Source organism: Agelaius phoeniceus, chromosome 15 (genome assembly GCF_051311805.1).
Source record: "Agelaius phoeniceus isolate bAgePho1 chromosome 15, bAgePho1.hap1, whole genome shotgun sequence".
NCBI classification, from domain to species: Eukaryota; Metazoa; Chordata; class Aves; order Passeriformes; family Icteridae; genus Agelaius; species Agelaius phoeniceus.
The window spans coordinates 8755452-8780760 of NC_135279.1; the positions used below are offsets into that span (position 1 = coordinate 8755452).

A 25309-nucleotide genomic window follows, 5' to 3' on the forward strand; every position below is an offset into this window, starting at 1 on the left:
GTGGGGAAGGACATGGAAGGTCATGGACTTGGAGAGCCCTGTGTGACTGGAGCTGTGTGGGAGGCACTGGGAGCATCCAGGGGGGTGACTGGAGGAAGAACACCTGCTGTTACCACTCAGAATGGGGGACAGAACGATGCCCCAAGTGCTCCTGGATGCAGCTTGAAGTTGTTCTGGCAGCTCTCCCCTGCCACGCAAGGGAGAGGAGTGATTGAACTGACTGATTCTTTTGCACGTTGGTTTCACTCTCCTTTCCCTCCTCTCCTAGCACACGCACACACACAGCCCTTCTCCCCCACTTCCTAAAAGCCGGGCTCTCCTAGGTAAAGGATCAAACAGTCCCAGCCCGAGCATGGCAGACGGGGAGAAGCGGCTCCAGCCCCTCGTGGAGCGGGGCGGCACAGCGGGGTGAGGCAGAGCCTGGCATGCGAGGGGAAAGCCCCGCGGAGCCCCCCGCCCGCTGGGCAGCCCCAGGCAGCCCTGCCCTCCCTGGGAAGGCTCTGGCCCCGCCTGGGCTCCGGGCTTGAGAAGGGGGCGCGCCCAAGCCAGCATCGAATCCACACCTCCGGGAGGACAGCGGCGTGCCAACAGGGGGAGGGAAGACGGGCAGGACAACGCCACGCTCATGCCAACCTCGCAGCCGGCTCTTCCTCCAGGAGGCGAAGCGCGGGCGCTCCCGGGGAGCCGTGCCCCGGCAGCTCCGAGGGTGGGATAAGGATGAGCGGCTTGGGCGGCGGCTGCAGCACCGCGGACAGCGGCAGGACCGAGCGGCACCGCGGCCAGCGCCCCGCGGCCACGGCCGCCCGCTGAACGGAGCCTGCCCGACGAGCACATGTAAGAGCTGAGCGGGGATGGGGGGTGGATGGATGGATGGATGGGTGGGTGGATGGGTGGATGGTGCCCCTGCCCCTCTCCTCTCGGCTCCTCGCTGCAATGCCGCTCCTTACTTAGGCACCGGGAAGTTTTGTGGGGGTTGGAGAGGGCTCCGGGTGACTCGGTCTCCTGCAAGCCTGAGGATGGGCTGGTGGAACGAGGGTGGGTTGGATGCGTGTGCAGGTGGTTTGGATTTCACGAGTGGTTTGGCTTTTCACCAGTGTTTTGGCTTTTCACCCTTGGAATTTTTGCTTGCTTTCAGTGTAATGCAAAGGGCTTGTTGTTTGCTGGCAGCACATGGTTTGGAGGCATGCTGTTGTCTTCTTTGGTAGCTGGGTGAAATGTTTAAGGGTTTGTTTTTCGTTAAAGCAGTTTGGGCAAGGTGAAATGAAAAATAAAATTTAAAAAAAAAAGTGAAAGGGGACACTGTATCCTGCCTGTATCGTGCCTGTTGCAGCTTGCAAGGTCTAATGGTTGTCAGGGGTCCTTCTCTGCACATTGTTTCCTGTCTTGAGATAACTACGAAGTGAGCATTGAAAAGGGTGCATCAGTAGGGGAAAATGACATGCAGCCAGAACAGAGATTACTAGTTCTTTTCAAAGCTTTTCTTGCTCTTTTTAATGGAACTGCTTGATGAAAATCAGCGTTACACTGCCCCCTGCTTGAACAATTGGAGATTTTTCGTTTCTCTCATCACTAGTAAAAATTTATGAATGAACAGGTATTTCTCTGTTGTGTTCTCTAGTATGATCCAAGCCTGAGTTTTGAAGCACTTCAACAGTGAGGGTGAATTATTCCTAGTTCCTAAAGCCAGATCAAAAAAAAAAAAAAAGTAGAACTCATTCTTCTTGTGACAGTTTATTTGGTGGTCAAACCTATTAATGAATGAACAATGGGAGAGAATGTAAAAATAGCCTTAATTTTGGTACATCTATCTCAAGTGTTCTGTGATAAATTTTTAATAATTAGCCAACTTCACAACCAGAGATTAAGGGAAAACAAGGAAGGAAGGGGAAAAAAGTAACCTAGTACTCGTTTTATAGCACAAGAAGAATTTGAATAAAAGAGCAAAGGTGATTATTTGTCAGTCTCTCCTGCTGTAAAAGTCTTGTATTGGTGCACGACATTTCTATGGGATGGGGAAGAAAATGCTGATGATTAGTTTATAAGAAAGAGGAGGGTGAGACAGCTGAAAAGCAGCGGATGTTTTTTTCTGCAAGATAGCTGGTAGAAAACCAAATTCCATATCCTTTCTTTTTTTCCAAACCACAAGACAGAGCTGCCTCTTTTCTAACAGAGACCAGGGAGGATTTGAAAATGTAGATGCTGTTAAAGATTTGGTGGTCCACCCTAAATGTTTCTAGGCTATTGTCCTCAGAGCTTTTGCTTCACGTCACGAAGATGTTAAAAGTGTTCATGTGTGTCATTGATCAGCATTTTTTAACGGCACCAGAGGCCTGGTTTGTCTTCCTGAACATTCTCATGCTGCCATTCCCTAAAAAGATTTGAAAAGGTGTGGTTTTGCTGACTGCTCCTGTAATTCCACGAGGAGAGAGACCTCTTTCCAAATTTTTCTTTTATCTGTATGAGCAGTGGGAATGATGGGGAGAGGATATTACTTCCTGCATCTGGTTTGTAGGGCTACTCTGCAAATGAATTAAATCTGCCTGCATGGGCTAAAATTTTCTATTAATTACATCTAAAAATCTATAAATAAAAAAAACCTAATAATACATCCTAGACATGTACTCAACTTTACATGTAGGAGAATGACCACATTGCTGATGGTATTGAATTGGGGTTTTCAATGTTGGTCACAATCCAAGAATAAACAAAGTGGCACTTCAGCTTTTCAAAGCATAGAAAACTTCAGAATAAGCTGCTGCCAATCAAAGCAGCCATCCCAAATTTTACTGAGTCTGTTTACATAGTAAATCAGCAATATGTGAGAAAGGATACTTAAAATTCTTGTCTTACAGGAGAAAAAGCTTGACTTAAGGTAAGATTTTAAAGGCTGATTAAGATTTTGAAGGAAAAGGGGGTATCAGAGGACTCTAGCAATACAAGTCTGTGCAGCATTTGGAATGGTAGCCTGTTGTATATAGGATAATAAATGTATGCAGTTGTGTTCAGTCTGTGTTCCTTGCCTGAAGTCTGGAGTAGACTTCAAAATAAGTTGCAATTTTTAATTAAAAGATTAAACATTCTACTATTTTTACTCTGAAAATTTTGAATTATTCATTTAAATTGATTGATTTCTATATCAGTTTGTGTTTGCTTTTAGAACCCAATTTCCTTCTATTTTGTTCATGTTTATAGCATGTCTTACCTGGCCAGGTTTTCTGTGTGGAACCAAGGGTTAACAGAGAAAAATGGTCCTTTGATATATAAGAGCTGTGTCAATTCCAAAGAGGCCTCAGGGAGTCTGCAGCCTTTATGTGCCCTGATTCTTTTCAGAAGTATTGATGTAAGTAGAAAGAAAAATAATAAATAAAGTGTCAATTAGACAGTTTCTGAGGCTCTGCAGGAACTGAGGGCAGTATTTTCAAAATGGCTTTCAGAAACTGAAATTTTCTTTTCAACAAGGCAGAGTTAAGGTCTCATCAAAGCCTGCTCTGAGGGGTGCTTACAGAGCTTATAGAGCACAGTAATGGTCATATATCCAAAGTCTCTTCTGTAGTTTCTGAACAAAGGGGGCCATTGAAAGGACACAGGGAGACTCCTGCCAACCTCTCCCCACTTAGAGAAGGCAAACCCAAAGTGTAGTCAGAGACCAAGTGTCCCTAAAGCTGCCTTTGTAAAAGTCCTGCTCAATTTCTAGGCTTAAAGACAGGTAAAGGTTGACATCACTTGAGAATTCCAGAATTGCTGCAGTTCCTAATACCTATTGATTTCAATATCTTTCACAGACTTTGGATGTTTTAAAAACTCAGGCAGGTACTATTCAGCCTCTCCTACACACTTTTAAAGCTCTGGTTCAAAGCCATGTGTAAAAACTCCAATTCAGCCTTTTAAGGCACTCTGGTCTTTGAACATTTTCTCCAAGCCCCAGCTCCAGGTGGTAGCCCTGCCCTTCCATAGGTTTTTGTGTGGGGCTGGAGAGGCAGCAGAAGGTGCTGAATGGCAGAGTCTGGAGCACTGTGGAAAGGAAGGTCAAGGAGAGGCCATTTGCTGGAATAAGCTCCATGTGAAGCAGCTCAACTCCTTTATTATGTCCACCCTGTCCTACATGTCAGCACTCAGATCAGTTAAGAGAGTGTGGCTGCAAAGAAAAAGGAGAGTTTCAGCTTCAGTGTGTTTCTAATGCATCCACTTTAAGAACAAATCTCATGTTGTGCCATGTTCCCCTCTCAGACACTGAGTGTCTCAGTGCCGTCAGAGCCAATTGCAAGGACCTGCTCTCAGTCACTTTAATTAGAAACTGAAATGCTCCCAGAGGAAGATTTGTTACCAGCTAAATCACCTTTCAGAAAGAGCTATTCTTCTCCACTCCCCACAGGAGTCCAGACATCTTGTGGCTCCCTCAGCCATGGAAAGCTGGATGTGCTTTGCTGCAAGCAGTACTCAGGCTCTGAAATTTTTAATTTTCTTTTCCTGGACCATTTTGTCTCCAAGAGCACTGCATGTATTGGCATCCTTTCCTGGAAAAACACAGTATTTAACTGCAGTGCCTGATGAGTTTGATCAGTAGCTGTCTCAATAAAATATGCAAATACGGAGTCATTTCAATCCAAAGCACCTTTGAAGAAAAATGATAAGATAAATGCAATCAAGTCACAATTACTTTTATTAAGTGAGCACACTACACAGGCTCAGTAAATATGATTAGTTCTAAATCTGCCTGCACACAGCTGAAAAGCAGAACAGAACAAGGTGTTGAGTACAGTCGTGACATTGCAGTAGGGTTCAGTTTCCAAGAGCTTCAGGTACTGCATACTTTGCTCTTTGCACTACTGCTTCTCTTGTCATGATTCAGTGCTCAGGTCAAGTATAAGTATAACTTTTTTTCAGAAGGGGGTTTGGCAGCTGAGCATGTCTAATGAAATTATTCAAAGTTAAAAGTGTAATTTTTTATTCATCTCTACTACTCTATAAAGGTGATAAAGTGTGATAGCTGAGATATTGATCTTTGTTGATGAGCAAGGGGGTGGGGTGGTCATGATTCATCTGAGGTGAAGCCCTCTGGATGCTGGTGCTCCTGCCCTTAGCTGCAGGGAGTGGAGATCAGCTCTGTGCTGTGGGGACATCCCTGCAGAACATTTATGGCAAGATAAATATTGGATGCTCATTATCTCTGTGAAGAGCAGGTGTTCTTTCCTGTTTCCTCTTTTTCTGATGCACTTTCTGTTGTTAGAAACTGTGTATGAAAGCAGTGTTCTCTCTGAATTGGAGAAAGTGAAATGAAGGTCCTCTTTTTCTGGCATGTTTTCACATATACAACAAACAGGTGTGAATTAGCTCTAGGCCAAACTCTAACCTCTTTTTCAGGTAAAAATCTTAACTAGGCCAACAGTAATACTTTGTGTGTTTATGTTTAATTTGGGTGTGATTATAAGACTATCTGTCCCATCTATGTGGGTTGTCCTTTAGAGGTAAACCATACCTGAAAAGTTTTCTAACAAAAAAAAAAAAAAATCAAGAACTGTACTTCTACATCAGGAAAAATATCTGATAGATTTCTCACTACTTGAAATTATAGATATTTCTGAGTTGCTTCCAGCACTGACACTTAAGTGTAACAACAAATATAAGTTTGCCAAATGCCTTACCATACATGGGTTTTGAATATCAAAAATCCAAGTGGAATTCCTCCAGCTTGAAACAGCCAATAAAATTAACTGTCCTAAAATATTCAGGCATGTGCAATCCTGCTGCACTCATGGGTGATCACTGAGCACCTACCTGGGCTGGACTGGTTTCCCCTTGATCCCAGCAATGATGGCTTAAGTCATCACTTGCTTGTCCTTTCAAGTTGCTTAACATTTTAAGAGATTTAATTCAACACTCAGGGACTCCCAAGGCTGTAAATTTTTAAAGTGCTTTCTGGTTCCATAACTCCCCACTTAACAAAGTCACAACTCAGAAGTGTTTCTTTGCATGTGCAGTCCTTGCATGAACTCAGCAAGGTTCCACTACATGTTTAAAATGTAAATGCTGTCCTGAGTGGCTAAGGACAGGAGCTCCAGTTTAGAAAAGCATTTGTGCATATGGTTAAACACTTCTTTTTAACCATGTGTTACTCTTCCTGGCCTTACTGGAACTGCTTCTGAGATGAAAGCTAATTGCTGAGGAAAATATCAGTGTGGATGCATATATGTTTCCAAAATTTGGACTCCACTGAAATCAATGAAACCTATAATGTTGACTTCAAAGGGTCCCGAATTTTACCCCAGGCATTTTTTGGCTTTAGAGAACTCTATATCCCTGTCAAATATGTAAATTGCATAATTTATTTATTTAGTTGTTATTGTTTTCTCTTATAGTAAATTTCATGCAGTCTAGGGAATTAATTCACTTAACCATATTGCCTTCATTATTCTTGTATACCTCATCTCTGTGTGCTTCTTCAACTTCAAACCACGCTGGAAGGAAATAGTCTTAAGATTCATACAGCACTTTATCTCTCAATGGAGCCTGGGATGATATGTTCAGTTCCTACTAGCTTTTATTAAGATGTTACAGTTATGCATCAAAGCTTGGGGGGAGAGGTTCTCAATTATGAATCTGTTTCAACCTTGCGTGGTCACATAATTGATTCCCTAGGATTTGTTTAAATTTTAATGTAACTCTTGAAAAAAATGCTGTAAAATTTGTTTGAAAGTCTTCAGTCCATATCAGCACAAAAGTGATGAATTAAAATGATAGATACATATGTATATATTAGTGCCATAAGAACAGCAACCTTGACAATTTCAGTGTCCTGGATCTTTAGATACTTTGGGTTTCTGATAACCCTGTGTTTTGCCAGGTTCTTGCTGGTTCCTTTGTCACTCCTTTGTTACCTGTTCTTGAAGGCCATGTACCTTCTCCACTTTGTCTCCTGGCACTGTTCCCTCTTGTCACTCACTGCAGAACTTTCCAACTTCTGTAGTATTTTTTCAGAGAAACACATGAACTTTTCATTGACTGAAGGTCAGCACTGACTTGGAGAACAGATGGAGTGTGGAAGGATGAACCATTGCCACCCACTGAGCATTAACACCTGCTCATCTGTCCACTGCAGCTCAGAGGCTCCTGAAGATTTTACCCAAGTGATTTAGGACTTACCATTGGGCTGAGTGCAAATGCTGTCTGTGAAAGAGGTGTTTTTACCTTTTTACTCAGGCTGCACGTTCTGTGGGCTTTGGATGGCAATTAACTCCACATGCTTAGACTCTAAAAGGCACTGTGAGTGTCTTGAAAGGCTGCTGCAATAAAATTTTTTAAAAGAGCAACATTGAGACAGCTCTGAATGCAAAATATGAATGTTTTAAAGGCACAGATACATTTAGGATTTATGTTTATTTCATACAAAAGTGCGTTTTCTCATCCATGAGACAAACTGCACATAACATTGCTTTCTTTGGGACTTCCAGAGAAGGTAGAATAAGAATAGTTTGTCTTCATCTCACCAGCTCCAAGTGAAGGGCATTTCAGCCACATAACCAGGGAGGAAATTTATGACTCTTTTTCTCCTGCCTTCTGTTTGTGATGAGAGACCTGTGTCTTGTATTTCTGCAGTAGCTCTCTAAGAGATGCTCACTGGGGACTGCTGTGACACTATATCAGGAGTTATTCCTGTGTTTTTTAGACTCTCCCCTGGATCTGGATACTTGTATTTGAAGTGGCCAACTGTAGTTCAGTAAGAAATTAGACAATTCATTATTGAACTCTCTACATCAGGAAACAGAAAAAGGGTAGTACATACCTTGAAAAAAAGAAGGGAATGAATAGGTGGTTTTCTTGTACCAGCTGAATCTTATCAGAATATGCAATATAATTATCCTTGTTACCATGTGCTTAAAATTAGAAACATATGAACTTTATGGAACATAGTTTATTGGCCTGATCCAAGGTCCATTGACAAGGGAGAGTCCTGCTAACGTTCTTTAGGGCTCGTGCACTCAAGGACAAAATTCAAGAAGAATAGTTCAGAAAAATAACATCTTGTGTATACTAATCCTAAATATGATGTAATGAAATTCTAAACAATACAAATGGAAAATTATATATATTATAAAATATAAAAATATAAAATGATATATATAATCATTGATATTATATATAATATAATATAATTATATAATATATATAAAATAATATATTATATAAAAATGATATATATTATAAAATTAGGCATTTATTTTCCTATTTATCAAGTCAAGGATGTCCTGAGCATCCTTGTTGCAATCAGGGTGAGCAAATCACTTGTCTTTTGTTCAGCAGCTAATCTTTATTCCATGTCTTTCTGAAATGATTTTAAGTAACTGGCTCAGGCCATAAAAAGCTAGCCAGATGTGGCCATAATGACACATGTCCAACCTTCTTCCAGGTTCTGTGAAATGATGACTCTGCTGGGATATAACCAACATTCCTCTCTGGTTTTCTGCAGGTTGAGACACAGCAATTCTAAAGACATGCATCGGAGGCACGCCACCCTTCGGGAGAAGGGCCGGCGCCAGGCCATCCGGGGCCCTGCCTACATGTTCAACGAGAAAGGCACCAGCCTCACAGCCGAGGAGGAGCATTTCCTCGACTCCGCAGAGTATGGCAACATTCCCGTCGTGCGGAAAATGCTGGAGGAATCCAAAACCTTGAACTTCAACTGCGTCGATTACATGGGACAGAATGCCCTCCAGCTGGCCGTGGGGAACGAGCACCTGGAAGTGACAGAGCTGCTCCTCAAGAAGGAGAACCTCGCCCGAGTCGGGGATGCCCTGCTGCTGGCCATCAGCAAAGGGTACGTGCGCATTGTGGAGGCGATCCTGAACCACCCGGCCTTCGCGCAGGGACAGCGCCTCACGCTCAGCCCCCTGGAGCAGGAGCTGAGGGACGATGACTTCTACGCCTACGACGAAGATGGAACTCGCTTCTCCCACGACATTACCCCCATCATACTTGCTGCCCACTGCCAGGAGTATGAAATCGTTCACATCTTGCTTCTCAAAGGTGCACGGATTGAAAGGCCCCATGACTATTTTTGCAAGTGCAATGAATGTATGGAAAAGCAGAGGAAAGACTCCTTTAGCCACTCTCGCTCAAGAATGAATGCCTACAAGGGATTAGCCAGTGCTGCTTATTTGTCTCTGTCCAGTGAAGACCCTGTCCTTACTGCTCTAGAGCTTAGCAATGAACTGGCCAGGCTAGCCAACATTGAAACTGAATTTAAGGTAACTCACCACTGTGCCTTTTTCCTTGGGCTGAGAGTGCTCAGGCTGTTGAGTAGTTTACGTGTTTGATCAAATTTTGGGCTGCTGTTTGAGAGGTGGGGGAGTAAGACTGGCAGAGACTGCCAGATGTGTTAGCTATGCATAGATTCAGATCACTGTCATTCTCCAGTTAATAAATGCTTGGAACTGAACATTGCATATTACAGCAGAAGCTTAAGTTTCTGTGTTGCACACTGTGATTGCTTAGAATCTCTAGTTTGCAGCAGGAATAAAAATTAGATTGTTCAAAAAATGGAGACTCGTTTTTTGTAAGAAAGGTAAGTCTTTTAATTGAGCAATCTATTTTAGAGGCAGAGTTCTAGAGACTGTTTTAAGAATCCAGTACATCTAGTTCTGCTACAATGATAAAAGGTATAAATCAAGAAAATTTGGTTCTCTGTAAAATAATTTAAACTGCATTGCATCTTAATGGTTTGGTGCTGCATCTATGCATGATGAATTGCATGAAAAAGGAAAAGAGAAACAATCAATAAATAGCTATGAAGTTTATCATCATGCCAAATGCAAGAGTAGAGCTTGTGGAACTCTCTTACAACTTATTTGAGATTTCCATTATCATAATGAGTTTGTAAATGTTCAATGCCATTTGCAGTATTTCTGTATGTCATTTACATGATGTAAAGAGCATTGTCTCCCTTTCTAATATAAATTAGTCATTAAACCCCTCATTTTCAGTGGCTCAGCCATCAACATTAGCCTTTTTTCTGACATGGCTATTGTGCTGCTACAATCAGGATCAGTGACTCTGGGGTAATAAAGTCCATATTGTGACTACACTGGGGCAGGATGCTCACCAGGAATCCATCATTTCTAATTAAGAAAACTATTCATGTGTTAAAGCATCTTTTTCAGGATTTGTAGCTCTATAATACGAAGGACTGGGGAGATCACCCCCCTGCACCAGGCCCTGGTGGAGCTGCCTTCAAACCCAGGTTCAGTTTTGAGCCCCTCACTCCAAGAAAGAGTTTGGGATTTCTAGAACAGGTCCAGAGAAGGGCACAGAGCTGGGGAAGGGTCTGGAACAGAAGTTTGATGAGGAGCAGCTGAGGGAGATGGGGGCCTCAGCCTGGAGAAGAGGAGGCTCAGGGGGGACCTTCTCAGTCTCTACAGCTCCCTGAAGGGGGTTGTGGCCAGGTGGGGGTTGGTCTTTTCTCCCAGATAACAGGCAACAAGAGAAACAGCCTCAAGTTGTGCCGTGGGAGGTTTAGGCTGGATATCAGGAAAGATCTCTTCACAGAGAAGGGGGTCAAGCCCTGGAAGAGGCTTCCCAGAGAAGTGGCTGTGTCACCATCCCTGAAAGGATTTAAGAGATGTGAGGATGTGTCACTTGGGGGCATGGTTTAGTGGTGGCCTGGGCACTCTTGAGTTTACAGCTGGATCTTAAAGGGCTTTTCCGACCTAAATGCTTCTATGACTCTGTGCTCTCCAATTTAAAAGTAAGAAGAAAACATATTCTGGGCTTTGCAACCCTTTAGTAACTAACAGGAAAAAATTCCCAAACTACTGAGATCTTCTGGGCAATAAAATCAGGGTAAAATTTTGCAATTTCTTTTTCCCCATGTACATCAGAATGCAAGGACACAATAATTTGAAGGGGAAGTTTTATTTGGAATCAGTCTGACTGAAGCAACCTCCTTGGGCTCAGTGAATCCCAGTGCTTGAGTGAGGGTAGCTCCAGTGTGAAAGCACTGGAGGCTCATGGCCACACTTAACAACAATAATATCTCATTAATGCTCCAGCTTCATTTCATAGACAGCTGTGTATTGAGAGGAGCATGAGCAGCCTCAAGCACTGTGTGCCTGTCAGTCCTGATAAGTGTCTGGCTGCAGAAAAGTAAATATATTTCTACCAGAATCTTCTCTTGCACGAATCCTCCAGGAGCAAACCAACAATCCAATATTGAAGAGCTCCATGGTGGAGCACTGGCAAATGGATGTGAACAAATCAATACCAGGAAAAAACCCCAAAACATTAGAAACCATTTGCCAAATGACTGCATTTCCAGGTTTTCCAAGTTCATTGTCTTGTTGGAAGGGTCTCTGCAGCACACATCCATAAATGTTAGTGAAGTACCTACCCATACCATAAGTTTGTTTCAAAGATTTCACATTCCTTTGCTATATTAATTCTTCCAGAAATAAGAAAGTTCTCGAGATTCTAATCTATTCTCACTCTAGCAAAAAAAAAAAAAAAAATACCCCCAGAGGTATGTATTTATGTAAAAATATTTATTCTTATTAACATAATCAGTGTGATGTGAAATAGGGTATTAATAAAACAGTGGGGGGTTTTTCACAGAACATGACAACTTAAGAATTTATTTTGAGGAAAGAACACAATTGCTGAAAACATGTTTAAGAAGCCCACAAATGAAGAAAATTTATGAAATTAGACAAGTTCTAAAGGGCTTTTTTTGTGATTAAAATAGAATTTTCCCAGAAACTTAATATGTTTGATTCCTAAAGTTCTATAATTAAAATTGGTACTCAAGAGATTTATAAAATTATCACTCAGGATTATTTAAGAACATTATTTAAAAATTATGTGCAATTGCAGAAATGCAGTTTTCAGGAGGTACAAAGAGTCCTTGAAATGGAAAGACACAAAATTTTAATAATGTAGGTGGACAAATAGTAATTTAGTAACCTCTGAAGAAACTGCTAGCATGAGCTAATTAAAATATAAATGCAGTGCCTCTCTCCTGCTGCTTGCTGCCCCAAATCTCTTATGCAATAGCACCTTTCAGCACATCAAAATGAGAAGCCAATGCATGTGCTATTTTTTAAAGAACATTAAATTTTTTAAGCAAGTTGCCTCTTTGTGCAGAGAAATGTGAAACAAAACAGCCACATGGACCACTTTAAAGAAGAAAACTTGTGTTACCTGTGGTCGGCCAATTTATCCAGTCTTTCATTTTTTTACTGTGGCAGAAACTGAATAGATTTTTATCACCCTAAATTGCTAAGATTCAGTAATATGCTGCAAAGCTGATGAAACAGCTTTGCAAAATGTTGCCAAAACCCAAATTTTTCTTATTAATTGTAGAAAAAGAAATTGCTATGAAATTTATAGTCCATTAGTCTAGAAATGAATATGACCCCTTCTCCAAAGTAAAATGAAAAATATGGAACCAGTTGTTTCTATGAAAATACACATAGAAATGGGGTGGGTGGGAAACCCCTAAGAGACAGATTTCAGAAGAGAGAGAAGCAAACATCAGAGTCCCTGTGTATGTGTGCAGGTCTTCAAGCAATGATATTTCCTGTAGTGGAGGCAGCTCAAGTTGAAAAAGAATAACCCTAATTCAGTGCTTTGTCATTTTTGTGTATCCCACTTGAAAGCTCTAAATTAAGAACCAGTTCATTACTTTCTCTCTCTTTCTAGTTTTAATTTTGTGTTTTAAAAAATGAAACCAACAGCCACTGGAGCAAAGGCAGTACAGATTTGGGGCCTCATTTAGTCCAGTGGATGGGTCCCTTCTGTATCACCCTTGAAACACAGAGAAAGAGAGGATCCCGTGTGGATTGAAGGGTTCCAAATGACTCTGCCTCTGCAGAGTGTAGGAAAAATGGGGTAGGAAACTGAGGGGCACCTCAAATCAAAAATCAAAAGTACAATTAAAGCAATTATAGGACAAAGTTAAAGTGCTTTGTAGTTTTCCACAAAGGGACAAAACCAGATATTAGGCTAATGATATATATGTGAAGCTTTTTTGAGGGAGAAAGCATTTATTGTCAGCCTAGCAGAGCTAGGTTCTCTCTAGTCCACACAGGAAGAATTCTCTCCTCTCATTCTCCCCTTTTGATTCAAAAAAAAAAAAAAATCTCGGTACATTCCAATTTCTTTAAAAGCTTGCAGATCTTGTACCTCAGTCATAAAGCAAACAACCCTTGTGCCATCTACAGAGGATTCTGTTTGTTTTGCTCATAGAAATAAGTCTGATGTCAGTTGCAGTGTGACTAACACAGCCAGGGTTTGTCCATCTGGAGCAGGCAGGCACCCCTGAGCCAGGCTGAGGAGAAGTGCTCTCCCCTTTGGTCCAGAGGAATCCATCTCCCTGGTGGCAGCTCGGTGTAAGGCATATGCAGATGTCTGCAGTCACCAGCTGGTCACAGCCAGGTGACTCATTGCCAAGGCTGGAATATTCAAAGCAGTGTCAACAGAATTGTTTTTATATGTCTATCAAAAGCCTTAGGAGATTGAATTTCTAGCAAGCAGCCTGCAGGAAATGCCTTTGCAACTGTCTTAAAGAGCAGCATCAGCTCAATACTACTGTCCACAATGTGGAAACAGAGTGAAACCCAGAACAAGAGCTCTGTTAACTTTTCCTAAAGCAGTGACTGTGGGCTCCTTTTTCTGGTGAGATCCCACTCCACAGCCAGGACTGTTTTACAGCCTTGCATGCTCTCAAATTAGACCACATGCTTGTGTGTGTCAGGAAGCATCCTTGTGATGAAGTAAATCAGGCAAATCATTCCATTTAGCAATCCAGACAAATCAAATTAGAGACTCGCAAAGGAGGCTTAGAAAAAATTTCACCAACCATAAGCAGTAAATCAGAGCTCAGCTCCTCTTGACTAAAATGTTACTAAAAGCAAGATCAAAATCACCACCTGGAAGACATATGGTGTGTGGTCTTTGTTTACTGCTCCCACCAACATTGTCAGTGCAATTACTACAGCAAAACGTGTTTTGTTTCTCACTTATGTGTTTCTTCCTGTCTCTTTTCCCTCTAAAACACTTTCTCTACAAGCTTTTGGGATCCAAAGGCAGGTCCTGGCAGTGAGCCTGCTCTCATGTGCAGGTGAGCATCAGGTGCAGGCTCAGGAGCTGGGAGAGGCTGTGGGATGGGAGGCTGGTGGGGCAAGTCCAGTGTGTGGATACTGCAGGGATGAGCCTGAGCTGCCTCTGCTTCCACTGGGGCTGCAGTGATGGAGAGCAGCTGAGCCTCAAACCCCTCTGTTCCCATGATGCTGGAAGGGTAACAAAACAGCCCTTGAGACTCTATGATTTGCTAGGATGATCTGGCTCTCCTCCTGCCTCAGTAAGTCAGCTCCAGCTTTCATTCTGCCTAACTATAAATTGTTAACTGCACAGGATATGCTTAACTTAAACTTTTAAAGAGAAATTTCTTGGTCCATTTTCTTGGTATTTCTGGCTCCATGCTGCAGGGAGTTAAAAAAATGTCTATTATTAGACTATTTTGAAATGAGTGACAAAAAGATGGAAAATGGCATAAAACATTGAAGAGTGAAATAGTATCCTCCATCCTTTGAGAGAATGGAGGATGGCAGTGAACTTGGAAAGAGAAAAATACTTGAAAACCCTCAGACTGTAAACCAGCAGGGCTGTACTTATAAACTCTGCTTCCTACCCAGGCTGGGCAGACTCTGGGGTTTGTTTGCTCTCAGGGCTGACTGATGGGAGCTGGTGCCTGCAACTCCTCTCCCACTGAAAGCAGAAACTGGCGTGGGAACCTCTGTAATTATCCTCATGAACATTCCTGTAAGTCCATCACTTTATATCTCCGCTCTGACCCATTCTTCCTTCAGTGATCTTTTCAGCTTTTCTTAATCTCTGCCCTCAGCATATTCTCTGGCAGACATCTTGCTTCTGTTATGTTTGGGATTACTTTTTATGACTCATATTTATTATTTCAGCAAGTTGCTCTTAAAGGCTTTAGTGTGTTTATATGGCATTTGTTTAAGTTTTCATTTAATTTTTCAGACATTCTGTTCCTTTATTTTTCTTCCAGACAGGAGTTGCATATTTTAAAGAGATGGATTTTTTACTTAAGCAGCTTTCTTTTTTTTTTCCTCATGTTTCACTTTGCTGGGCTTTAAGAAGAGAAGCCAGCAGGGAACCTCAGAAATTTGGTCTGGTAGGCAGAATGTACTCATTGCCTTTTATTACTGTTTTTATTTCTCTTGCACAGCTCTTAGTCTTACCTACTGCCTGTTTTGAAAATTAAGCATCTCAGTACAAATGAGTATAGGAACATCACTACTCCCAAATGATTTTTTTTTTTAATATTAATTTTTCCAGGTCAATCTTCAGTGAGAATATTTTTTTTTTCTTAGGAACGGAGTCAGGAATGTGATTTGGTGGTTTTTAACTTTTAAAAAGGACTGATCCTTTTTTCCCCCTCTCACCTATAAACCAATTTTCCCCACTGCCATGAAAGCATGAACATTTAGAACCTATGATTTTTTTATTTTAATTTTCACTTGTGCAAAGCAAATGCATAAACAGGTACAACCAATAATTACCCAACTCATAGTACAGGAAAGAATCAAGTCCCAGTAAAGCAGGGAAACAAATTTCCTATTGTTACAAGTTTAACTTCTTGTTGGAACAAATTAGGTATTAAAATAAGAGAGGAAATTAAAAGTGATAATGGAAATAGCCTGGGAGAAGGAGAATAGATTTAAGCCTTCTAGTGAAATCAGTGCTTGGCTCACTGAGTGGGACTCACTCTGTGCAGAAGGAACTCATTCTCTATGCTGTTCTTTTTCAGAGACAAATTCACTATTAATAGCTGCTACACCAGCTTTGTCTTGATAGCTAAATTAATTCATTGTGGTTACATTTTTCTAAGGATACGTAGCAAAAACTGTGGAAAAAGGATATATATAGTCTTTCTGCCCTTAAACCCCACCAAATCTGTGACTCTTATGTTGCTCTCTACGTATTTATAAACTAAGAAATATCCTTTATATTTTGAGAGTTGTTTTGGTAAGTGCTCTTTTTAGGCTCTGTGATTAAATAATTTTCTGCCTGGCATATTGCCCAAGAAAAATGGTTTTAAAATGTTGCATGAGAAGAAAATCTTCAAAGCTTTTCAGAGGGGTGCAGAGCCATTGCCAAAGCTGGGATGTCTGGAGCTGCCTTGAGAAATGCAGATTTGTACCTCTGTGTGTGAAGGTGTGTTAGCATCACAGTCAAGCAGAGAAGTAGGTGCTGTGATTCACAGGGAAGGGTTTAACTCAGTCATCTACAACCCACACCTGTACCTGGGAAAATGAAGAACATTTTTCATGGAAGTTGTAACTCTGTTGGCAGCACAAGCCACTGAGCAGTCACATAAAATTGGATAATGTCCACTGCCCACAAGGTTATTTCACCTACCTTAGGAGTGACATTGTTGTTAAAATCTCCCAGCTAAAAAGAAAACCTCTTTAAAGTTATCAAAATGCTTTATATGCAGGAAAAACTTTTCTTTACTTTCCTGGGGAACCAGCCCATTCTCCCTTTTGAAAGACTGAAAAGGGAAAAAAGGTTCTTCCTTCTCCACATCAAAGCATAGACAATGCACCAGTGTAAGAAAATGGAACATTTGAATTAATGCTTCAATTGCCTCAAGTTGAATTAAGCCTCCCCTAAAAAATCTCAAAAACTTGAAGGAAACTTTCAACATTTGAGGATGGCAAGATAGATGCAACCCTGGAAATATCTGACTCTCCCAGACAGTGTAGCTGGGACACTTTTGTTTCCTGTGATGCTCCTGCAAGTGAGCTTTTTGGCAATGCCAGTGTGCACACCATCAGTGCAATGTTTATTACCCTTTACAGCTCCCTGGGAAGTCGTTTTTAGTCCTACTCAGTTAAGGATGAGCAACATTGCAACTGCAGCACTCACATCTTACTGCTTCCAGCTTGATTGAACACGTCCCTGGAGCAGGATTTTAGTTTAGGTGAGCAACAGACATGATCATAAAAATATAAAATCACATGGAATCCTTTTATAATCATTAATGGGAGAAAACATCTGGGAAGCAGAGAGCAATAGAAAAGTGTCACATAAGGAAGTAGCACGGCAGTTGCCTCACCACTGCCAAGCAATTCAGAAGCATTTTTGCATATAAAGCTTTTAAACCAATCACTGTGATGCTTTAGCAGGTAGAGAATTAAGTGTAAAATCTGGAACCAGTTGAAATTGCTTTAAGGTAATTTTTCCTCTGGGATTTCAGTGTTTCCTTAAAAATAAGCAGCCCATCCTCTAACAAGAGCCCATTTCTGAGGAGCTGGAAAATCCCTATAAAAATAGTTTAGAAATACTTTCAAAATTTAAATGTAAAAAGTTCAGCTTACCACAATCTTATTATTCTCCCATTTTGATCTTTATAACAGCTTTAACATGAGAGAAAATCTCAGTAGCTGGCAAAACCCATTGACCATTGTCTTCAGATTTGTAGAAGCCATGATTTCTTCCTCACCCTTTGAAAGAATGCCATGCACTGAAGCAGTGGGGTGACAGCAGGTCTGATCCAAGGCTGACCCCTGCTCATGGATTCCTCTCTTTATACAAATGAGGAGTAACATCTCACATTTCGGATCCATCACAGCAAGGCGTGGTGGGCTGTGTATCACTAGGTGGGATTGATCCCTAGCACAATCTCCCAAAGATCTGGATTCTCCCACAGGATGAACCTTTGTCTCTCCAGTCTCTAAGCAGTAAAGGTGAGACAAAGCCCTCTGTGCCACCTCCTGCTGTTCCCTGCCTGCCCTGTCCCTGTGCCGTGGCTGGGCTGGAGCCCTTGCAGAGCATCCCAAATTCCCTGCCAGCCCTGCTGCCAGCTGCTCAGGAGCTCTGAGAGCAGGGACAGTGATTTGGCCACTTGCCTGTGTTTAGTTAACAGTGACAGAGTGTTTTCCTTTCTTGCCCACTGAGCGTGGAAGACAAAATGAGTCCTGGTGCTCAAAGTGGTGCATGCTGTTGATGGCAGTGCAGTGAGAGGGTTCCTGCTGCCCTGAGCTGCTGTTGAAAGGAAAGACTCATTGGGCCTTTCCATCCCAGTCACTGGGTCCTCTGCAGGGAGCTCAGAGCTCCTCTGACTTTGAGCTTGCCCTTACACACTCACTCATCAAAGAGAATTTTCTCAGCACACTTACTTGCGGCCGCATTTCTCTTCACAGAGAAAAGCAAGGCACAACTTCCCAAGGATATATTCTGGGAATCACAGCGAGGAACCTCAGAGAAAGAAGAAACAATTCTTATCTCATTTGCTGCACCTGTGTTTGTGCAAAAGTGGAATGCAAGATGGAGATTGTTTACCCCAAGTGATGGTGTTTTTTTTCCTTGGCCTGTCAGGGCCAAGTGTATGTGCAGACTGTTGGTCAGCAGAGTCACAAGATTCTGTTCAGTAGAGTTGAGTGCTTGTGCAGGTTCAGTTTAGATTTAGTGTAATATAGTATAATAAAGTAATTAATTAGCCTTTGTATATCAATGGAGTCATCCTCATCATTTCTCCCTTCGTCGGGGTGGCCCTGCTGTTTTACTAACTGATATAAAATGGCACAGCAACACAATCCCCCTTCTTCCTCCCCTCATCAATGAGTGGTACCAAGAGTGGTCAACCTTAGAGCACCAAAGATGAAGATACTTTCAGAAAGCCAAAATCCTATTCTTATTGAGGAAAACAGGCAGAAAAGGCTGTGATCACTACTGTGATATCATTCCAATCCAACATTGGTAAGCTTTGCATTTAATTAGTGCCACCAAATGGCCAACCAACCAGCTGGTACCAGCACTGGGGTTTGGGAATAGTTAGGAGCTGGGAGGTTTGTGATGAGCAAGATGATGGCTTTCCAAAGAGTGCTGCTCATTATTCACGTTGGGAAGGGATATCTACTGGAACTGCAAATGTGCATCATGAGGATGAGTGCTCAGAACAGAATAATGGTGTTAGATCAGCAGATGGGAGAATGGAGTCAGGTACATTTATCCAAGGCACTGTAGGGAATCAATATCATATTAATGGATGCAAACAAAGTAACACATTCTGGGGATCTCAAGTCTGACATCAAATAGGATGCAGATGGGAAGTGATTTAGTTTATCCCTCATTATGTTGTTAATTGTTGTTATTGGAGATAATTGTGATGAACTTATCCTCACTGAGTCCAGGCAGACAATTCAGAGAATTGTGGATAAACAGTAATGGTGTACAAACAATTTCATATTGCTTTAAAATGGTGCTAAGTACTGTAGTATCTATGGTTTTGTAGCATTCACATGATCAAAAATGGCAATTTTCTGGAATTTAATTCGTTGCAGGGAAATTGTCACCAGTGCAACATGGAAGCAGCTCATTACCCACTGGGTGTCATTTCATTCTCACTGTCCAAACTCCAGGATCTGAACTCATTTCAGAACAAAGAGATATAATTATGAGATTTTATATTCATATTTCTGCTCAAGAAGGTTCTGCAGCACGACTTCTAGGTCTGCTCTTCTCAGAGAGAGGAGAATTTCCATAAAGTCAAGAGTGCCCTATGCCAGGACTCAGCAGCTGGAATCACGTTTTTCTGAAGTGCTTGGTTGCTGCTGATGTGCTGTGGGAACCACAATTTCACCCACTTTGATGCTTGTGACCAGTTTTATTAGAAGCTCTCCTTGCTGAGCATTGAGAACTGTGGTAGTTGGCTGTTTGAGACCTGGAAAACATAAGGTTATTTTAATTATTAATATCATTTGCAGCGGCTTGCAATTAGGTCAACATTCATTTGCAGGATGGATTTAGGAGGAGTCTTTTTCCTGATATGCATGTGCTGCTTGTAGCCAAAATTCCTGTGAGAGAAGGGACTCATAGCACTTTTGAACATACAAATGTGTTTTTTAAGCAAGTTGAAGGTACCAAATTTACCTCAGCCTAAGGGATAAACGAAGCTGTCATGAGCAAACAATTACTGTGAATTTAAATACATTATTTTCTCCTGGTTGTTTGCCATCTGATTTTCAGGAAACACAGAGGTTTCAAGCAGCTGAGCTGAAAAGAGCCATACAATTGAGGAAGAGCAGCTAATTCTTTTAGTGAAATGAAGTTATTTCATCTCAAATTGTACAGGAAATAGAAATCTTCCCCAGAAAAGCTTGCAACAAAGAGATCAGAAATGTAATATACATGGGAAAATGTCAGAGAGAAAAAGTATGGATGGCATGAGAAATGAGAAGCTTGGCCCAGAGGTAACTTTGTGCTTTGAAAAATTTCTGACATCAGAGCTGCAGAATGACCTGAAAGGAGGTTGTGATGAGGTGGGGGGATGGCCTTTTCTCCCAGGTGATTCTCAGTGTCATACCCCCACACAAGGAGAGAACAGATGTTTGAATGTCATGAAGAGGGATTTGGAGCAATGCACTGCATCATCATGAGCTTGATTTTACTGCTGACATGAGCAGATCCTAAACTCTTCTTCAACCACAAAACCATCAGAGTGTTATTTTGAAATGCATAGTTTGCATTTAAAGGGAAGCTGTTGACAGGACACTGGAGACAGGCCCTCTCCTTGACCACATTTGTGTATTCCCCACATTTAGCATGCACATTTCACTAATACCTCTGTCCTGTTTATGAGACATCCAGGGACTTGACAGTTTATCTTCTGAAAACAGGTGTTTCAGCATAAACATTCAAATGAACTAGGGAAAATCTGGAGGAAAGAAACACCTTTCACTCAGTTGAGGAATCAAAAGCTGTGGCTTATTTGTGATGTGTGTTTGAAAACAAGCTGAGGTGATAGGAAAGAGAAGCACCTCAAGCATCAAATGCCATCTTATGTTGAAAAGCTGCTATGCTAACCTTAAGACTTTAAATATTATTTATTAAAAAAATTTTAGACCAATATAATTTCTGTTCTAGGTTAAACAATTATTTTCAGAGACTTGGAATGGGGTTGCAGCTCTCTGCTGAATAGCACTGCTGTTCCTGCACAGGGATGCTCAGTAATGTCAGGCTGAAGGTGACTTTGGGGGAAAGCAGGAGAGGACATGGAGGTGTTTTTCTGGCAACTCATTAGGTATGAAAAGCAAGACTGTATTCTGTTCAGGGTGAGAACTTTGGATAAGTCAAATCGTCCATTAATTTCAGTGTAGAGGGAGTTTGCATGTACAGGAAACTTATTTCAAGTTTCAGATAGTAAAGAAAATCAATAGAAGTAATAAAAAAGGCTGAGAGTGGATTCTGAAATTTCTTATGCTAGGGAATCTAAAACTTTGAAGAGTAAGGAATTGTGCTCAGTCACAGTCCTTAACTTTTTTAAGGATTGTCTTTGATTCCTGTGTTTGCTTCCCCAAATAATACATCCATTAATTTTAGATTTTAAAAACCATCCAGACACCTTTTAAAGGAATTGTTCCAAGGGGAAGTCAAAGTAAAGTATTTTTCCTTTTCTAATGTTTTTATTGATGGAAAAACAGCTTCCAAAATTTATTCATTAGTTTTGGTCCCACTGAAGCTACATTTATCAAAAATATTAATAATTTCCCAGAAGGTATTATTGGTAGAGTTTGTAGATCTGTAAGAGCTTGTACGTTTCTAGATTTGCTAGAGCAGAAAAGAGCTAAAGTACAAAAGAGTAGAAAGGAAACAGGGAGGTGCAAACCTGTCCTTTCTGCTGCTTTTGACAGTTCACACTTCAAAGTTCTTGGAATGTTATTGCTGAAGATTAAATATACCTGTACCTGCAAATGATGCTGCAAAACACGGTAACAATTCTAAAGGATTTTCAACCCCACAGCTAGAATTACTACCACCCTCTTGTCGAGCTTCTTGAAGTATTTAATGTATCTACCAGTCAATAGGTACAAGATGAAATCCAAAGTCAGTGGTTTGATGGATTCCTGAATGCTCTATCCCCTTGGTGGAGGGATATGCTGTCTCAGACATGAGTTTCTGCAGTGCATAGGAAGAGATGAATTGCAGCTAGAAAGCTGAGAAGAATAAAGAGACATCAAAAAAAAAAAATATTCTCTTTGTAAATCAGTCAGAGCAACTGCCATTGAAATCCTTGCAATGATGCAAGGGTTGTTATTTCCTTGGCTTGTTGGAAGTCAGAAAATTTTTGGTCCTCAGTCAAATGATCCTGTTGTTTTCTGGGCTTCTTTGGAGAGGAATAATGTCAACACAGACACACACTGGTTTGTCCTTGGGCTCCTATATTGGCCACATCTCTTGGTGTGTCCTGACAGAGTCTAAAATCCCCCTTTACCTGGAGACCCCTCTGCTCTGCCATGCTGCAACCTGGCACTGCTCAGAGGACAAACCATGGCCATGTTTGTCTTGGCTCCATTTAGAAGGGTCCAAATTGCTGGGAAAGCAACAGAGTCACACTTGTGAAATGTCAAACTCTTGTATATGAACAGATTGCTTATTATATTATGCAGGCTGGAGATTAAGAAGTCAAGGTCTGGATCATTTTGAAAATGAACTGAGGCATCTGTTCCTACCTCTAGAAACATTTAGCAACCTGCACCTGAGTGGGGAAAGGTTTTAAACCAGCACTGGGCTCTAAATTCAGAGACATGCCCACGGCTATGGCACAATGTACCCAGAGCTCCAATAATTCTCTGATGTGCTGCCACTTAAGGAGCAAGAGAACATAAACCAATGTTTATGTGCTTTCTGGAGAATTAACTGTACAGCCTTGGCATAGACTGTGCATGTGGGCATTTAGTCTGGAAACAATAAGAATGCACTCAACTGTATTCAAAAGTGTCAGCAGCTGGCAAAGCTCTCTGGGAGGGTGCTCAGTGCATTTCAGAGCAAAGCAAAGTTACAAGGCCAGGACCAGGGCAGGGCCCTTCCTCAGCATCTTCTCTCATCACCTTTCCTGCCACAGGCCGTGTGCTTCTCTTCACTCCCAAACATGTGGCCAGCCAAAGACACTGTAAGTACCCACAAGGAAATCTGCCCCACAGCTTTTCAGTGCAGGCTTGTGCATATTTCATGTGGTGTCTAATTGGCAAATATTTATAAGCATTTTGAATATTTGACATGATGGTTTATTTAACAATTTCATTTCAAATCTTGCATGAAATATTTCAGCATTTTGTCCCCCTCCTTTCTCTCAGCTTTATTTTCTTTCTAGAATAATTTTTACTTGGGGGAGTTTTCTGTTAATATTTACAGAATTGTCTCTCCATTTTTTTCCTGCTGTCTCTTCTGAAAATGCTAATCTAAGCAATGCAGTATTTCTCTCCTTGATATATGTGTATGTGTGATGTAGAATAAATACAAAGAGCCAAGAGCTCAAAGAAACATAAAAAGAGACTCTGTGCAATGCGCCTGCAGCTTTCATTTGCACAGCAAATTTAATGCTACCCAGAAAAGCCAGATAGGTTCCTGGTCTTAGTTTTTCTCATTTCACTTAACTTTTTTACTCAAACTCCATCCCTCTGACCTGAAACAGCTCTTTTCTGAAAATATCTGGTTGGTTTTGAACAGATGTGGAGACATGACAGAGTTCATTTAGAACATAATCAACAGATAATAATAGGGTACTTGGAGAAATTGCAGTGAATGACAAGTACCATCAGCCTTTTCAAAACAGCAAAATTAGACATTTTTAACTCCACATGCACAACAGTGTTAGAAGAAGCAGGAAATTACTAATTTGGAATCCTTTTATTACATTCTAGTTTTTAAAAAATGATATTGTAACATTCTCAGGCATTATCCTGATCCTGCTCTGCTCACTACCTCTATTGGAAATAAAAGTCTCTTCCATGTGTTATTTGAAACAGACTGGCTCTCTTGCCTCCTGGGTTGTATCCCTCATCTTCCTCCCTGAGGCTTGACAGCACTCAGCCTGTCAGGATGAGGCCCCAGCATCTCTCATGTGTGACCTGCAATTTTTCATTAGTGTAAAAATCCATCTGCTTTATGAGCCTCTAAATCCTGAGACTTCCATAATATGGCACCTAACTGGGGAGCCTGGGAAAGTTTGGGTTACTGTCATTACCTGTGTGTGCTTCTGCTGCCCTGCCAGGAGAACTGAGCTGGGGTTTGTGTCCCCAGCCCTGAGTTTCCTGTTGTGGCACAAGTCTGACCCCACTGCCTGGCCAGGCTTGCAGCCAGGATGGTTCTCCACAACACACATTTGGACAGCAGGGCCATGAGGTGCCTGGTTTAGGGGTTGGAGCTGGCTGGCAGGGCAGGGTGAAGTGGGGACTGTCCCTTTGCACCCCGAGGCACAGTGGCCAATCTGCCCCTCTGTGCTCGGGCAGAGTCATGGGAGTCCTCAGGGCTGTGATCTTCAAAAGCCTTGCTGTAACAAGAACCACAGAGAATCACAGAATGCTCTGAGTTTGAAGGGACCCACACAGCTCCTGGCCCTGCACAGAGCAGCCCCAAGAATCCCATCATGTTCCAGAGACTGTTGAGCTCCCTGAGCTCTGTCAGGTTTGGTGCTGTGACCAATGCCCTGGGGAGCTTTTTCCAGTGCCCAGACACCCTCTGGGTGAGGAATATTTTTCTAATATACAACCTAAACCTCTCCTGACACAGCTTCAGGCCATTTCCCCAAGTTCTGTAATTGCTCACCAATTTCTGGAAGCATCTGGAAATGCATCCTTGTTTTTCTTCACCTCCTCCCACCCCTGGCTAATCTCTGCCCTGGGCTGCAGCCTCCCATCCACTGTCCCAGCTTTCCTTCCTGCAGGGAAAGCAGCATCTTGGATGCTTCCAAATGTATGAAATACAGGCAAATGTGTGAAATAAACAGTGCTGGCATGAACACCAATAGAGCTTGGATGCTGCCTGTAAATAAATCTTCTTGGCTTTCTTGGGATTTTTCCCGTGCGTCAGAACTCACAATTCAGGATTTTGGGTGCAGGTACAGAATTTCTGCTTGCATCACCAGAGCTGTGCTTTGCAAGCCAGGATCAGGAGAGGCTTGGCTGTCAGACCTCTGTTAATCTCAGTTTTTAAGTAAAGAATAATGTGTGCTTGAGAGAAATACCTTGACATGAGGAGAGTCATTGAGTGTGTTCTTGCCATCAGGGTGATCAGGCTTTTCTATGATGACTGTGAGCATTAAGGAGGCCAGAACAAAGATGACAAATGATTTTGTAAAAGGGATCATCAGAAGACACAGCAGGTTCAGTGATCTTTGAGTCTTGTTTTAACAGATGAGCAGTCTCCTGAGAGATGTAATCTGCCTGCCTGCCTGGCTGCAGAATTGCTGTAGGGCAGTTTATTATTTTATTTTATTTTATTTTATTTTATTTTA

General features: G+C 41.7%; 1 protein-coding gene across 1 annotated transcript in view; it reads left to right on the forward strand.

Annotated features, from left to right (window-relative positions):
• The first annotated feature begins 339 nt into the window (after positions 1-339).
• Positions 340-25309, forward strand: part of TRPC7 (transient receptor potential cation channel subfamily C member 7) — a 73339-nt gene continuing 48369 nt past the window's right edge. The window contains 2 exon segments of the mRNA XM_054642833.2: positions 340-834; positions 8465-9242. Coding sequence (XP_054498808.2) covers positions 833-834; positions 8465-9242 — 780 coding nt within the window. The 5' untranslated portion in view covers positions 340-832.